At 38.9% G+C, this 14,661-nt stretch overlaps 1 protein-coding gene across 2 annotated transcripts in view; it reads right to left on the reverse strand.

Annotated features, from left to right (window-relative positions):
• The window catches only part of LOC147679581 (solute carrier family 2, facilitated glucose transporter member 11-like), a 318,984-nt gene that overhangs the window by 44,291 nt on the left and 260,032 nt on the right, over positions 1 to 14,661 (reverse strand). For both annotated transcript variants that reach the window (XM_086943164.1, XM_086943165.1), the window contains exons 8-9: positions 7,026 to 7,136; positions 5,377 to 5,478 (exon numbers count right to left, since the gene is read on the reverse strand). In XM_086943164.1, the coding sequence (XP_086799290.1) occupies positions 5,377 to 5,478; positions 7,026 to 7,136 (213 nt within the window). The remainder of the gene's footprint in view (positions 1 to 5,376; positions 5,479 to 7,025; positions 7,137 to 14,661) is intronic.

A 14,661-nucleotide genomic window follows, 5' to 3' on the forward strand; every position in this document is an offset into this window, starting at 1 on the left:
GGAGGAGTGACAAAAGAGATCGAAGACATTAAACAACGTATTGTAGAAGTGGAAGGAGATGTTAATAAGACCTCAGCAACTGCAAAACAGAATACTTCAAGAGTCTCCAAGCTAGAAGCCAAAGTGGAGGATTTGGAAAATCGCGCTTGAAGGCAGAACCTTAGGCTATTTGGTATACCAGAAGGAATGGAGGGGTCTGATCCTATGACATTTGTGGTGAAACTCTTTCAGAGATCCTTTTCTGATCTTGCGGATTGGGACTGGGACTCACAGCTGCAGAGAGTCCATAGACTGCCCTTGATACAAAAAAATACTAACAGTAAATTTCCTCGACCGTTCCTGATTTATTTTGGTAACTTTCTCCTGCGGCAAGCTGTATCATTGAAAGCAAGGCCGAATAATCCCGTGACTGTTGACAATTTAACGTTCTTTGTGAAGTCGGATCTTAGCAAGGGCACCATGGACAAACGCTGGGAGCTTAGGAAGCTGATAGATCCTTTCAAAAATTTGGGTTGTATGGCCTATCTCCAAGAACCGGCTCGCCTCAAGGTCATACGAAATGGCCATGTGTTTTTTTTTACAGATTTAGAAGATGCGGAACAAGCTCTGGAAAAATTTTCTAGGGAAAATGAAAGGGAATAACAGAATGAAAATTAAATAGAATAAACAGTCCAATACAGGCTAAAACTGTTGTAGACAAAAAGTATGAGTAAACAAGGAGTAATTTAATTGTGGCATGAGCAGATTATCATGTTAGCTTTTTCACTCTGCTGCCCTTTCAGCGGCAGCACTAGATAGAGGGGCGCTCCCCCCTAAGGGACGGGTGGGTGCGAGGGCAAGGCTGGGGTCCTTGCAGGGGAGGGTCTGACCTCTCAGGTCAGGGGTGGGGAAAAAACTTGGGTAAAAAATGGATTGCAGGATTCGATTGTTTTTTTAAGTCCAGTAAAGATAACTTAATCTATATGAAAAGGGCAAAGATAGTTGGGAGAAATTTGTACCGGATAACTATCATGATAGCAACATGTCTAAATTAAGAATACTAAGTTGGAACGTGGACGGTCTAAACAGTAAAAATAAAAGAAATCTAGTAAAGGAGGAGATTAAGATGTATAATCCGAATATAGTTTTGCTATCAGAGACACATGTCAATTATCAAGATCGCAAGATGCTTTCACAATTGAATTATAATTTGGTGGTATGCTCTACTTTAGATGAGACTATAAGAGGGGTAGCTATTCTAATACAACGAGGTGCTAGATTTGTAACAACTAAAACTGCCTCAGATGCTCGGGGGAGGTGGGCAATTGCGCAGATGCAATGTGATAATTTTAAAATAGTACTTTGTGTAATATATGGACCAAATATCGATGACCCAAGAGTTTTTGAAGAATTGAGTCTAGAATTATTGGAATGGGAAGGAGAATTGGTAATAGCAGGGGATTTTAATTGCACTATCAATTATAAAATAGACTCCACCGGGCAAAGCAAACACAAAAGAATGCATAAAGTTAGAACAGCAATCTTGGAATTAGCTAGATTGAATAATCTTAGAGACATATGGAGATCAAAATATCCTCTTCAGGCAGGCTACACATACTACTCTGTACCGCATAGATCCTGTTCAAGAATCGATATGATTTGGGCTTCAGAACAAATTTTAGATAATTGTGTGATTGATATTTGCCCTAAAGTTACCTCCGACCACAATCCCCTATTACTTGAAGTTATGTTTAAAGATCAAATTAAAGAAACACGAAAATTTACCTTCCCGAGACATTTATTAACAGATACAAGATTTTCTACCCTACTTAAGCAACATATTCAGGAGTTTATTTCAATCAATAGTAATACAGCCAATATAAACATGGTATGGGATTCATGTAAGTGCAGTATTAGAGGCTTCGCCCAGCAATACATATTTAGGCAAAACACTGAGAACCGCCACAAGAAGAAACAAATAATAGACGAGATACGAAATATGGAAATATGCTTAGCAGAGGCAACAAGATATGCAAAGAATAATATTGAAGGTATTAGGCTAAAGTTGGCGAAACTACAAGCAGGCTTATTAAAAACATTGAGAGAAAGATACACTTCACAATTACAAAAGTATAAATTTAAACAATATGAAGGTGGCGATCGCATTGGGAAACTATTGGCCTTTAAAACCGCGGATAGGAAAGCTAAAACAAAAATCAAAGAAATAGTAGGGAATGACTTAAATACATATGATAGAACGGATCAAATATTAAACCAGTTTGCTAAATTTTACCAACAATTGTACACACCAGAGACATTACCTGCAAAATCAGCTATAGCACAATATTTAGAAAAATACTTAACCGCATCTCAATTACTAAATACTGAAACAGTTCAACAACTCAACTCTGTAATAACACTAGACGAAATAAAACGGGCCATAGATAGTTTACCATCAGGGAAAGCGGTCGGAGAAGACTGTTTACCAGGTGAACTCTACAAACTTTGCGCTCAAGAACTATTACCCCTATTAGAGAAAGTGATAAATTCAATTAGCGTCTCCAAACAAGCACCTCCTTCATGGAAAATAGCGAAAATCATAGTTTTTTTTAAAAAAGGGAAACCCGAAAAAGAATGTGGGTCTTATCGACCGATTTCCTTACTTAACACTGATGTTAAAATCTTTTCTAAGATACTTGCAAATCGGCTTGCCCCTAGTATGCCTTCTATTGTTAATCTACAACAGCACGGTTTTGTTATGGGAAGGGATACTACCACACACGTTAATACTTCAATAATTGCCTTTGATGTTGCCGAAGGTACACACACCCCGCTCGGTATGATTTTGTTAGACGCAGAAAAGGCTTTTGACCGAGTGGGGTGGGATTATCTGTGGGAAGTATTAAAGAAATTGGGGCTTTCTGGGTCTTACCTGGATTGGGTTATGTCCCTTTATGATGAACCTTTAGCCTTGATTAGTTATGGAGATAAAGAATCAGCGAATTTTAAAATATCAAGAGGCACAAGACAAGGCTGTCCCCTTTCCCCTTTACTTTTTGCCCTTTCTTTAGAACCTTTTCTAAATGCACTAAACGATCAAGTCAACATTATTCCAGTGATTCATGGAGGTACTGCTTTGAAATTAACGGCTTATGCTGACGACATAGCCATCTATACGAGTGATATTAATAAAGCTATGCCAGAAATTATTAACGAAGCACAAAAATATGGCTTAATCTCAGGTTATAAATTGAACGTGAGTAAAACTCAAATTATAGCTAATTATACTCCGGATACCCATATCTATGACACTTGCAGAGAAGCTACCTATTTAGGTATTAAGTTAATGGCTAAAGTAGGGAAAATATTGGAAACAAATTATGATACTTTTCTAAAAGAAACCACCACAACTCTTAAAAAATGGCACAAAATCCCTCTTAGTCTATTAGGCCGACTAAATTTGATCAAAATGAAAATACTTCCCAAGCTACTCTATCTGTTTAGAGCCATACCATTACAACCGAACCAACTTTTTTAAAAAAAATTAGACGCCGTTTGTAGCAGCTTTATTTGGGGATATAAAAAGGCACGCAGGGCCATAAAATTTTTGACATTACCAATTTCAAAAGGGGGACTTGCTTTTCCGGACTTTAATTTATATTTTTTGGCAACCTTTTTTTTTCGAATTCGGAGCTTATTAAAGAAAGAGTCTTGCCTATTCTTTTATCAATACTTGTTGGGTACTGACTCTAACCAATTTCTGCTCCGCACACATGACCCAAATTATTACAAGCGGGTGAAATTTAAAACTGCTAAACATGCTATAAGCATTTGGAAGAAAATCATGCACATCAGTCAGACTTCATTTTATATTACTGAACTCAGGCTATGGGACAATCCAGGCCTTCCGGGTACTTTTTCGGACGGGACTGGGTATCGCTGGATTAATTGTGGTATCAACACATTAGGCGATATATTTGGAAATAATGGTATGTTAGATTTTGAAACCATGAAAATATTAAATGGCGTAACAAACGATATGCATTATAGATATCGCCAGCTCAGAGACTTTTTTATCAATAAAATGAAAATAACAGCAGCTACTCAGTCCGAAATTATAGAGTGTATATATTCTGATAAAACTAAATCACTTATAAAGTTGGGATACCAACTTTTAACTAAAGATAAATGCGAAAATACTACTAAAATTGCTACTAAGTGGTCTCGCCGGCTAAATCGGGACATAAACTCAGAGCAGATTAGTAAAGCTTTAACGCATATAAGTGATGTTGTGCACTCCTCCAACTTAAGATTGCAATCGTATAGGACTACCACCGAACTATATTACACTCCACAGAGAATTTCTGCCTGGGCTCAAGGGAACCAAATATCTGATAAAACTAAATGTGTGAAGTGTAACACCTATGCTGCTGATATAGAACACATGCTCTACTCCTGCCCGGCGTATTCTAGTTACTGGATTGGAATCACAAAACACCTTCAAGATAGTCAGATTAAGTTACCGGATTTATCCCCCCAGTTGGTCTTACTTGATATCTATGAGACTAACTGTCCCAACCAAGATCTCATAACAATCCTGTTAGCTTGTGCAAGATTAATTATAGCGAGAGCTTGGATCTCTAAGAACACTCCAACTGTTGCTGAGTGGCTAGCATTGGTTATAGAAATCAGAACTATGGAACTTACACTCGCTAAATATAGAGGACCAAAAACTCTTGCTAGAAAGGAAAAGATCTGGAAACAATTTTTTGATGTATAAAAAATGGGGACTGTTGAAGATGTATGTGGGCGAAAATCAAATCACTATTATTTGCTTTTGTGAATTAGCTCCTTTTTTTTCTCTTTTCTTTTCCCTCGCTTACTTTTCTATCCTTTATTACTATGGCCGTCCAGAGGTTGTATATTTTAGTTCTGGTTCTACCTTCTTTTTTTGTCTCCCAATATCCTAACCCTTTAATCATAACTAATGTAAATTTATGCTTTCTAAAGATATTGGAAACTGTATTTATGTATTATGTTTGGCTTCTTATCGTTTCCTGCAACAATAAAAATACTTTTAATAAAAAAAAAAAAAAAAAAAAATTTCAGATTCTAATATCCTGAAGGACTGACTTGTTTTTTCTGAATTCCTCAATCAATATAATGAATATCAGTTAGTTTGGTGATAGCCTTCCATTTACAGCACTACGAAAGATCAAATTCTACAGCAGGAAATCATCACTAACCCATAAGTATCGGTTTTAGTCAACAAAGTTCCTCTTCATTAGGCAACCGGTTACACCACTGTAATACTGTACTTTACAATTTAAAGTTTTAAAGAACTCTAAGTGCACCATATTGCAAGATAATGATTTGTAGGTAAACTTGTTTACAAACCTGAAATGTCAGTGTGACTGTAAGTATGATGCACCAAAATGCCATCAGCATATATCCTCCAATAATAAGAATCCGTCTTCCTGTATATTCAATTAAGATACCCTAAAATCAAAAGAAATAGTGCAATTTATCAAGATCCTTATGCAGCCATGAATCCACTGAGCCACTTGAGCATTATGCGGAGGGTGTGTTCTGGGCAATAATAAGTATTTTGAGACTCATAGGAGTGTTTGTTGTTAGCAGGTTCCAAAACCTCATTTCACAATGAGTGGGCACGCTCAAAAATACACATCAATAAAAAGTCCTTAAAATCATTGTCCAATTTTAGTTCAAATAATATGTATAATAGTAACTATAAAAATAAACACAAAAGTGGCAATGAAAGTAAACAGTAAATAAAGAATTGAAAAGAAGTACAACAATATAATGGTATTTTCAGAATTTCCTTGCATGGAAAGATTGAGTCTCTGCTTTTCAATGCCTACTTTCTTTCCCAAAGCTAACTTTTCTTAACACCAAAAGGATCTGTATGCATTTCTTAAGTGGCTTCTCTCTTAAATACATTAGTGAGAAACAGACATATTGTTCTGCATTGAGAAGGTTAGTGTCTGTCTCTGCACTTAATAAGTTATGCAATCCTCAGAAGGTGCCTGGATGTATCCTTCATGAACGACGTTACAAATGTGCTTGCTCAAATCAAGGGTCCCAAGCAGCAGAAGATTTTGTTATCTGCAATTTGCCTGTCTGTACCAAGCTTAAATACACTTGTTTTGATTATTTTGAAAAGGGCAGGTCCCACATTGAAATATTTCAAATACAAGAATAAATTAATTCTATAAGACATTATAAATCATGTGACTATATGTATAAATAATTGCAAATAAATATAAATATGCTAGCAAATTCTAATGAAGCAAATATTATATGTGGTGCAAGTCCAAATAATACTAAATGCAGTATTTGTTTATAAAAGAGAAATATGAACTCAATAAAATATATATACAAAATATATGCGTTTTTAGTGCGAAGCAGAAAAAGCCTGTCATGGTAGTCTTCCCCCATTATATCTATATGATTGATTTGCTCTCTAAAAACTAGTCTGTGGCATGTCTAAGATCGCTTGGATTGAAGGAGTGCATATTTCTGCTTCCAAGTGCAGTTGTAGTGTGTTTAAACAAATTGCCTGATGGTATAGACCTCCATTTAACTAGCTTTAAAAAAAGCTGTCAGAATGCCTTCATATTTGATGAACACTTCAGCAAAATAATAATGTCCTTATTTTTTCCTTTCACTGACTTTGTGGTATCTTAAAACATAGGTCCTTTCTAAGGATAACACTGTTTTTCATTTTCCACAAATCATTGCAGAATTCACAAAACAAAAAATACTGGATTGCACTTAAGATATAAATGAACTATCAGCAAAGTGTAGAGCAAATTGACTCATAATCCCACATACATTTAAGAAACACAATTACTACATCGGGTGGGCATGATAATAATTACTGCTCACTGCAAATATCACTATAAATATAACATCTCACCTGTTAACTTAGTTTTCCCATATCCTTTTACTCTCTAATCTATCTTAAAAATGTTGAGAAAATCAATCAAATTAATTTTCTGCACCAACCAGTCCAACTTACTTACACAAGTTAATGCAGTAATGCACTCACACGCTCCTGTGCCAATTGTGACGTAAGGGATGTTCTGTTCCGGAATTCCCGCTTTTGTAAAAATAATAGTTGTATAGAAGTAAATCTGCAAGAGCGAATTGATTAAATAAATACATTTTATTGCCAAATTGAAGCAACATTTAACCCAGCATACTGCTTAGCATATCTGTTTTATATCTGAGTTGATATAAAACAACTCCAGCTAACCTTTTCAAGAATTTTAATAGGAAATGCATATGACACTCAAGACCTTTCACTTACTTGCAACTTTAATTATCGAACTAAATGTACATCAAAAGTAATTCTTGTGACCTCAGCCTTTTTTTAAAAATATTTGTATTAGTTAGTCAGAAATTCATGCATAAAAAGGAAATACATAAAAAAGAGTTTCTAGCAATTATCATGAACTTCAATCTCCAGTTTCCTCAGCAAAACTTAGATTATAATGCCAACAATTAATCGTAACAGCTTAAAATACCACTATATATTAATATATATTAATATATCTCTAAATCAAACACATTTATTATGAAATAAAGTGACACAGAGCAAAAGTACATTTATACAATTTAATCTTGTCATATTTATCTATTTGATTATTCTTTTTTGCATTAACTGATTCAAAATGTACCACATGATCCAATTCTATCTTCGAATGTCCCAAACAAGGAATGTCTGTCGATGTCCACCTCTATAATAATAACTAAGGAGCTATAGACAATGATACAAAAATATTCTTATGCTCTGCCACTGAGAAGACTATTTTATTCCTAATATGGCCAAACCGAATAACATGATGTTTATAAATATTTTTTAAAAGCTTACCAATTGAGCTGGAAATATATATGCTTCAAGAATGTTTAAACAATGAAACCCAATAGAACAGATTGAACGCTTACTCAGCATCAAACATACTTATTGGAGCATTAATTTTATTTTTAGAAAAATAATCAATTGCTTAAATAACATACTTTGTATTGGCTGAGATGGATCTATTTGGTAAAAACAAAAATATATGTGAGTAAGCAGGCCTTTTGCAGGTTTCCCCCACCTTTTTGGACTGCTATCTAGTTTTCGACTTTGAGAGTGCACTGAGGCCTGCTGTCCAGATCTCCGTGACAGTGCTCTTTCCTGTACAAAATGGTATGTTTAATTGGGTGTCCTCATTTGGCCTGTGATGACTTACTTATAAGATCCTAGTATATAGTATCCATTGACATAGGGCATGTAAGACAGGACACAAGAGCTGCAGGACTGGCTTTGCGTCTCCGCGTGTAACAAAGTGAAACAATGTCTTCCAGGTGCCACTGCAGATTGACAAGGCTGTGCATACACTGCACCCACAACTTTGCCATTACCACTAATGACAAAGTGCACACATCTCCTAACTATATTTAGAAGTCTTCTCTAAGGCAGGCCTGTAAAGCCATAAGGCAAGGAGCTGTATATTGTTGACAGACATTTATGTTTAATATTGCTGTACAGCAAAACTTAAAAGTGTTAGTGTTTGCTGGGGACAGTTAAAGACCCTTAAAAGCTATTTGCAGGGTTAACGGTTGGCTTTTCAATGCATGTAACTTCTAACAGAGGCTACCTAACTACATCATGTAAGGTATCACATTAAAGGGGACATCAAATGCAACTCAAGAGAGCAGTCAACATTTTGTCACATTTAAGACTGGACACTTTTGCGAAAGTTGTCACTCTTTTACCCTACTCCTACTAGTCCAGTGACTTTACTAATACACTGGGACTAAGACAGGTTTCTGCCTGCCTGCAGAGACGTATCATGACTCCCAGGCCAGGATCAAAGGGTGTTGAGGCACTGTAAGTGTGACCCCCACTCCCACAAGAAGGGCTGCAAAGGGTGTCAGCCCACAAGTCAGGCATCAAGTGGCAATGCCATCTTGGAAGGACTGCTGCTCCAACACTCCCATTCAGAAAGCCTTTTGTTTCCACTAGAAAGGGTGGAGCCAGGCCCAAAGGGGGGGAAACTGGTTTCAGAACCCGTTTTCAATGGATGGTCAGCCCATGATAGCCACACCCCCAGAAGTGGGCTACCAAGTTCCTTAAACTCAAGGAAGACTTCAGCTATGTTGTTGATGACATGTAAGACACTCTGGGATAGCCAGATGCCACACATCACTGGAAATGTGTCACCAGATAGGAGGGGACCTACTAGCCCATCGGCTAGTGACTGCATTGTCACCTAAAGGCACTTTACAGGGATATAATGAGAACCCCTGTCACCAGAGAAGTTAGTACTCACTGGACTTGGAAGAAGGGCGAGAAGAAAACCACTATGCATTTGTTGGAACCGCACAAAGGGAAACTGTGATGTTGGAGTGACTACACATGCTGCACTTTGGGATAGCAGAGTTTGGGTCCTGTTCTGCCTGCCTGGCTTGGGGAAAAGTGGATTCCCAGCCTCAGTTCAAAACAGTTACTCAAAGGGTCAGTCAGCTGATCTCCCAGACCAGCACTGGGGATGCTAACGCTGAAAGAGTCCATGTCGCATCTCAGGTAGCCACAGCTGCTACCAGGCACCCCAAATGACAATTCAGAAATAGATCTGTGAGTGTTGGTTGTGACCAGATTATTCACCCAAGGTGGACACCAGCCCCTTCAAAGATTTCTACCATGACCACTTTGTGACTAGAATGAAAGGTCTGCATCAGAGGCCATTTGATCCCTGAATAGAGGACTTTATGGGTCCCCATGATCCATGGCCCGAGTCGCCCCATCTCACCTGTGGACCGAACACTTGACCAGACTTCACCCCTGTGGACTGCACAGCATGTGGAGCATCCCTTCAACATCTTTAATCCAGTATCTCCCAGCATTAGGACCACTATATAGAAGTCAATAGCAGTTGTCCTGTAAAGTTTGGAACTTGCTTAAACAATGCCTTGGTGGCCAGGTAACTGTACCAAGTATTCTTTATGCCCCCTCCGTACCTCACACCTGCTGGATTTGGCCACTCAAGGCTGGCCAGACCACATGCAATAACATTTCAAAACTTTCCAAAGGTTTTCAAACTTTGCATTTGCCAATTTTTGCTTGCAGTTGCAATTAAAACTGATCAAAAGTTCTAAATTCTGTGTCTCTGGAGCCTTCCAGTGGATTTTAAGGATCAAGGTCTTTATAAATTAAAAAAATATGCACTATTATTATAAATTGTTGTTGTGTCTCTTTCTTGTTACATGGCCTTCTTACTGCTTTGTCTAGTGCTGTTAAATGCTTTACACATTGTTCCTTTGCTAAGCCTTGCCTCACTGTACTATAGCTACAAAAGAGCTGACCTGAAGGCAAATAACCCTGACTGTCCCAAGACGATATCTGCGAGTGCACTCCACTATAAGGCCCCATAGCAATATCATATAGTACACCCAGATCCTCACAATGTATTAAAGCAGGAGTTGTAATACTATTAGCCTGGATCTTTGTAAAAAGGTGGTAATCGAATTTAATAAACTTATTGGACGATATGTACTGGGATCCCTTGGTGACTTTCCATGTTTATAAAGTGCTGACAATTACTGCTTTAAAGAAAGCTGTGGAAGCTGTTTAACCTTAAAGTATATTATTAGGAAGGGCTACCAGTACCTGCACTAATTCAGGATAAAACACTTCGAGCACATCTGGAGGTTATCCATCACTGCCTGTAAATTTAGCACTACCTCCTAGACACTCCAAAAATGTTTTACCCAGCTTTGATCTTTTCTCTTCCAAGAGCTTAGGAAGCGACACCCCCTATAATTATTGAGTAATTGAGTCAATATGAATTTCATCATGATTTTGACACATTGTTTTGTAATCTTTAAAAAAAACGGCGTATGAAGCTTTGATCACAAGAAGCCAATTTAGCCTCTGGGTCAGTCTTTTCTCAAACTATTCTTGGCCTTAGATTTTGCAGCCTATGAGGTGAGCTTCACAACATGTTCATTCGCCTCATAATTATTTTAGCGCTTTATTTACTTCTTTGATTTAAGATCTATGCTGTAATGCAATAGTCCCTTAATTGTTGCTTTGCCTGTGTCAAATAATGTAGGTTCACTATAAAATTAAAGGTCTGCACACTAACCCTCGCCGTTTCAATTACCTTTTGAAGAGAGGAGCACAAATGTATCCTCTATCTTGTTAATTTAGCCGAATATGTGGTAGCATGCCTCCTACAAGAGGTTTTGAACATATCCCAAACAATCGAGAGTACAGAAGTTCCCTGGTTAATTAAAAAAAATCCTTATTATACATCAGGTAGTTGAGACACCCACTCTTCAATCAATAATAAAGCCCTATTAAAAGACAACCTGGTTTTCAAAGTGGTACTAAAATCAACATTAATCTGTACACTAAAAGGTATATGGTTGGAGAAGATGTTTGCCACAATTGAAGAGCCACTTCTAAGTTCTGTGAGACCAGAAACAAAATCTAATACAAAACTGGAATTAAACTTTTCAGAAAAATAGATATCATTCTTAGAAGTCAGGAACTCTTATCTCAAATGGTCGACTAAACCATTATCAGACTTACAAGTCATGATAATCACCCTGTTCTTGGTCTAGTCTGTTGTTTGGCCCCCTTAGAAGCAACTGGTTCTGAAAACTGTATAAAAGTAATGTCCCCTTCCATAATTATAGGACGCTCATAGCCACCTCACTAATTTCCTGTAATGACTGAGTTTGATCTTCTGGTGGGCCATGACATAATATGTAAATAAAAAGCTTTGCATCAATGTCAACAGAAGCTCATACCAATCAACCTAAGGGATCTGCTTTGGAAGAAATCAATATTACCCTGGGGGCGCAATGGACAAGTGCACCTGCTTTGGGTGCCCAGACGGCACAATGGTATTACAGAAGGGGCTGCAGACCCTTGTGCGCCCCCTGCTGTAATACAGATAGCGCTAGGACTCTTGTAGAGCCAGCTCGATCATGAGAGGACATTCCCTCATTTGCATGGGGGTTTGGCCTCATGAAAATGAGGGAATCACTTTGGCTCTGCGCCTACGCCATATTATGGCCGTGGGCAGAAAGGCATATGTGCCCTTAGAGGACACACTTTCAGTGCGTCTCCTAAATGAGGCCCTCTGGAAAAGAGAACGGGTGTTATAGGGCATTAGTGGCCCATGGAGAGAGTTCCGTGGGGAAGTGAGGCGGGTGGGGGAGGGGCAGGGTGGGGGTTAGTAAACACCGGAATATGGATGACCGGAGGTAAGTAAACAATTAAATAAATGAAACAAAATACGCAAAATACGATGCAGAACGCACAACGAAATTTGTTTTATTTATGAAATTGTTTATTTACCTCTGTTCATCCATATTCCATTGTTTACTACCCCCAGCCTGTCCCTCCCCCGCCCCACCTCACTGCCCCACAGAACTCCCTCCACGAGCCGCTACTGTTGTAGGGGGTCCCTTGATATCCCCCTGCATGCTTGTGCAGTCATCCACTACACCCGCCGGCAGGGGATCTCTCTCCCGTCTTCAAAGTGCAGGTGGCATGGCTCCTGCACTGTGAAATACAGAGCACTTTTAAAGCAGCCGCTCTGCATTTCACTTGAATTCAGTCTTTGAGGGCAGCACTAGTTTGCTGCTGCCCTGAGGACAGCACACAGCCCCTGTTTGCACCCGGTGCACTACTTGAAAAGTGTGCCATGGCAAAATGATATTTATCCTATTCCAATTTGTTCCATATTTCCACTTCTGGTTAATCATATCCACATTAAATTACATCACTTTAATTGACCCCACTGCCCTATTCCAAAGTAGATATATAAAGGAGAAAAAGAAAAAACGAGACCATAAACAAAAATGCAGATCTTCTGACTTCTACCCCTTTTTGACGGTGCCAAAACACCCAAGAGATGCTTATGCCTCCACCCCTAAATACGTTCTCCCCATAAAGCTACCCCTCTTCAGTGCACTTACCCTATGAAAACTTCTGTGCTATCATGCTGTGTTTATGGATCTGTTTGGTGTGATTCTTTTGCAACCAAGGCCATTCCTGGGGCTCTGTTTCTAGAATCAGATCTTATAATAATGTTTTTCATGAGACGTGTATGGTAGAGAAAAAGGATTCTGTTTCAGAAAGAACTGGAAAAAAATGCGGAATCTTCCAATCCATACGACTTTTAGCTTGGCAGGACTTATAACCTGTGTATTCCCCCATGCATACAGAACTTCTAAGCAAATTACTTCAACTCCCACAGTCACTTAGAAGTCTCAATGGAAACATCTGGCAACATTGTAAAGGAAAAATGATCAGCTCTTACAGATTTTAGTTGAATTGCCTTGTTTAGGGTCTTTTCTTTCATCTTAGAATTTTGAAACTATGCCACTATTGTCTGTGATCTAGTTCCCTCTTTCGGTTTATCAAATGGTATTCATTGTGCTCTTGCAATAGGAAGGTCTGATGCTGGTTCTTTAAGCAAATCTGGTGTTATTACCCTAAGCCATTCTAATAATAATAATAATAATAATAAAGACATTTATACAGCGCACAGCTACCTCCAATGGAGGTATCCTGGTGCTAAAAGCTGATATGGCAGTGAGTAAAAGGGGAGCGCTGTAGGAGGCTGAAAACCCAGGTTTTCAGCGCTTTCCTAATTGCCAGTTCCGACTCTAATTTACGAAGATGGACAGGCATAGAATTCCAAAGTGATGCAGTTCTCACTGAGAAAGCTCAACCGCCTATCCTGGCCCTAGAGAAATGAGGATTCCTGAGCAGTTTCTGGTGATTAGATCTTAGAACCCTATCATGGTGATATTTCTGGAGTCTCTGTTTCAAGGGTTGTATGTCAATACAACGCGGGCTTTTACCCCACATGCCATTACAACGCGGGGATTACAACGCGGAGGGCGCTGGATAGTGGAATAGTTTAATTTTCTATACCAACTCCAGCCCACGTTGACAGTAGGGAAGGTGTTGGATAGAAAATTAAACTATTCCCTATCCAACAGCGCCCTCCAGCGAAAGTCGTTGTAACGACTTTCATTGTAATCCCCGCGTTGTAATGGCAGTGCGGGGTAATCCCCTCGTTGTTATGGCTGTTCTCCGTTTCAAGCAGCACAGGCCCCAATCTCTGGTGGCTCTATAGGCAATGGAAAGCACCTTAAACTTGATCCTCCTTTTGACAGGCAGCCAACGGAGGCTCTGCAGATGGGGGGATGTGTGTGGCCGAAAGGCACTTGCCTAATAAGTCTGGCTGCAGCATTTTGAATAGTTTTCAGCCTTTGGATCGGATAAGCTGGTAGTTCAATTTATAGGCTATTGGTGTAGTCGAGCAGGGACGTGGCCATTGCATAGACTACTGTCTTCCTGCAGTCAATAGGCAGGGGATAAAGAAATCTCTGCATGGCTCCCAGCTTCCAGAAGCACGACGAGGAGACTTGGCAGATCTGTGCCTTGCAAGAGAGGTTTGTGTCAAATTTGAACCCCAGATTCCTAGCTGATTCTACTGGGATTGGCGGGGAGTTTTGCTCTGACAGCCATCAGAGCTCGGATAGCAGAGGAGAGGATTGATTGAAAAACTTATACCTCTGTTTTATTGGTATTTAATTTCAAGCAGCTATCCATCATCCAAGCCAAGATGTTGTTCAGGCAATGCT

Source organism: Lissotriton vulgaris, chromosome 11 (assembly GCF_964263255.1).
Source record: "Lissotriton vulgaris chromosome 11, aLisVul1.2, whole genome shotgun sequence".
Taxonomy (NCBI): Eukaryota; Metazoa; Chordata; class Amphibia; order Caudata; family Salamandridae; genus Lissotriton; species Lissotriton vulgaris.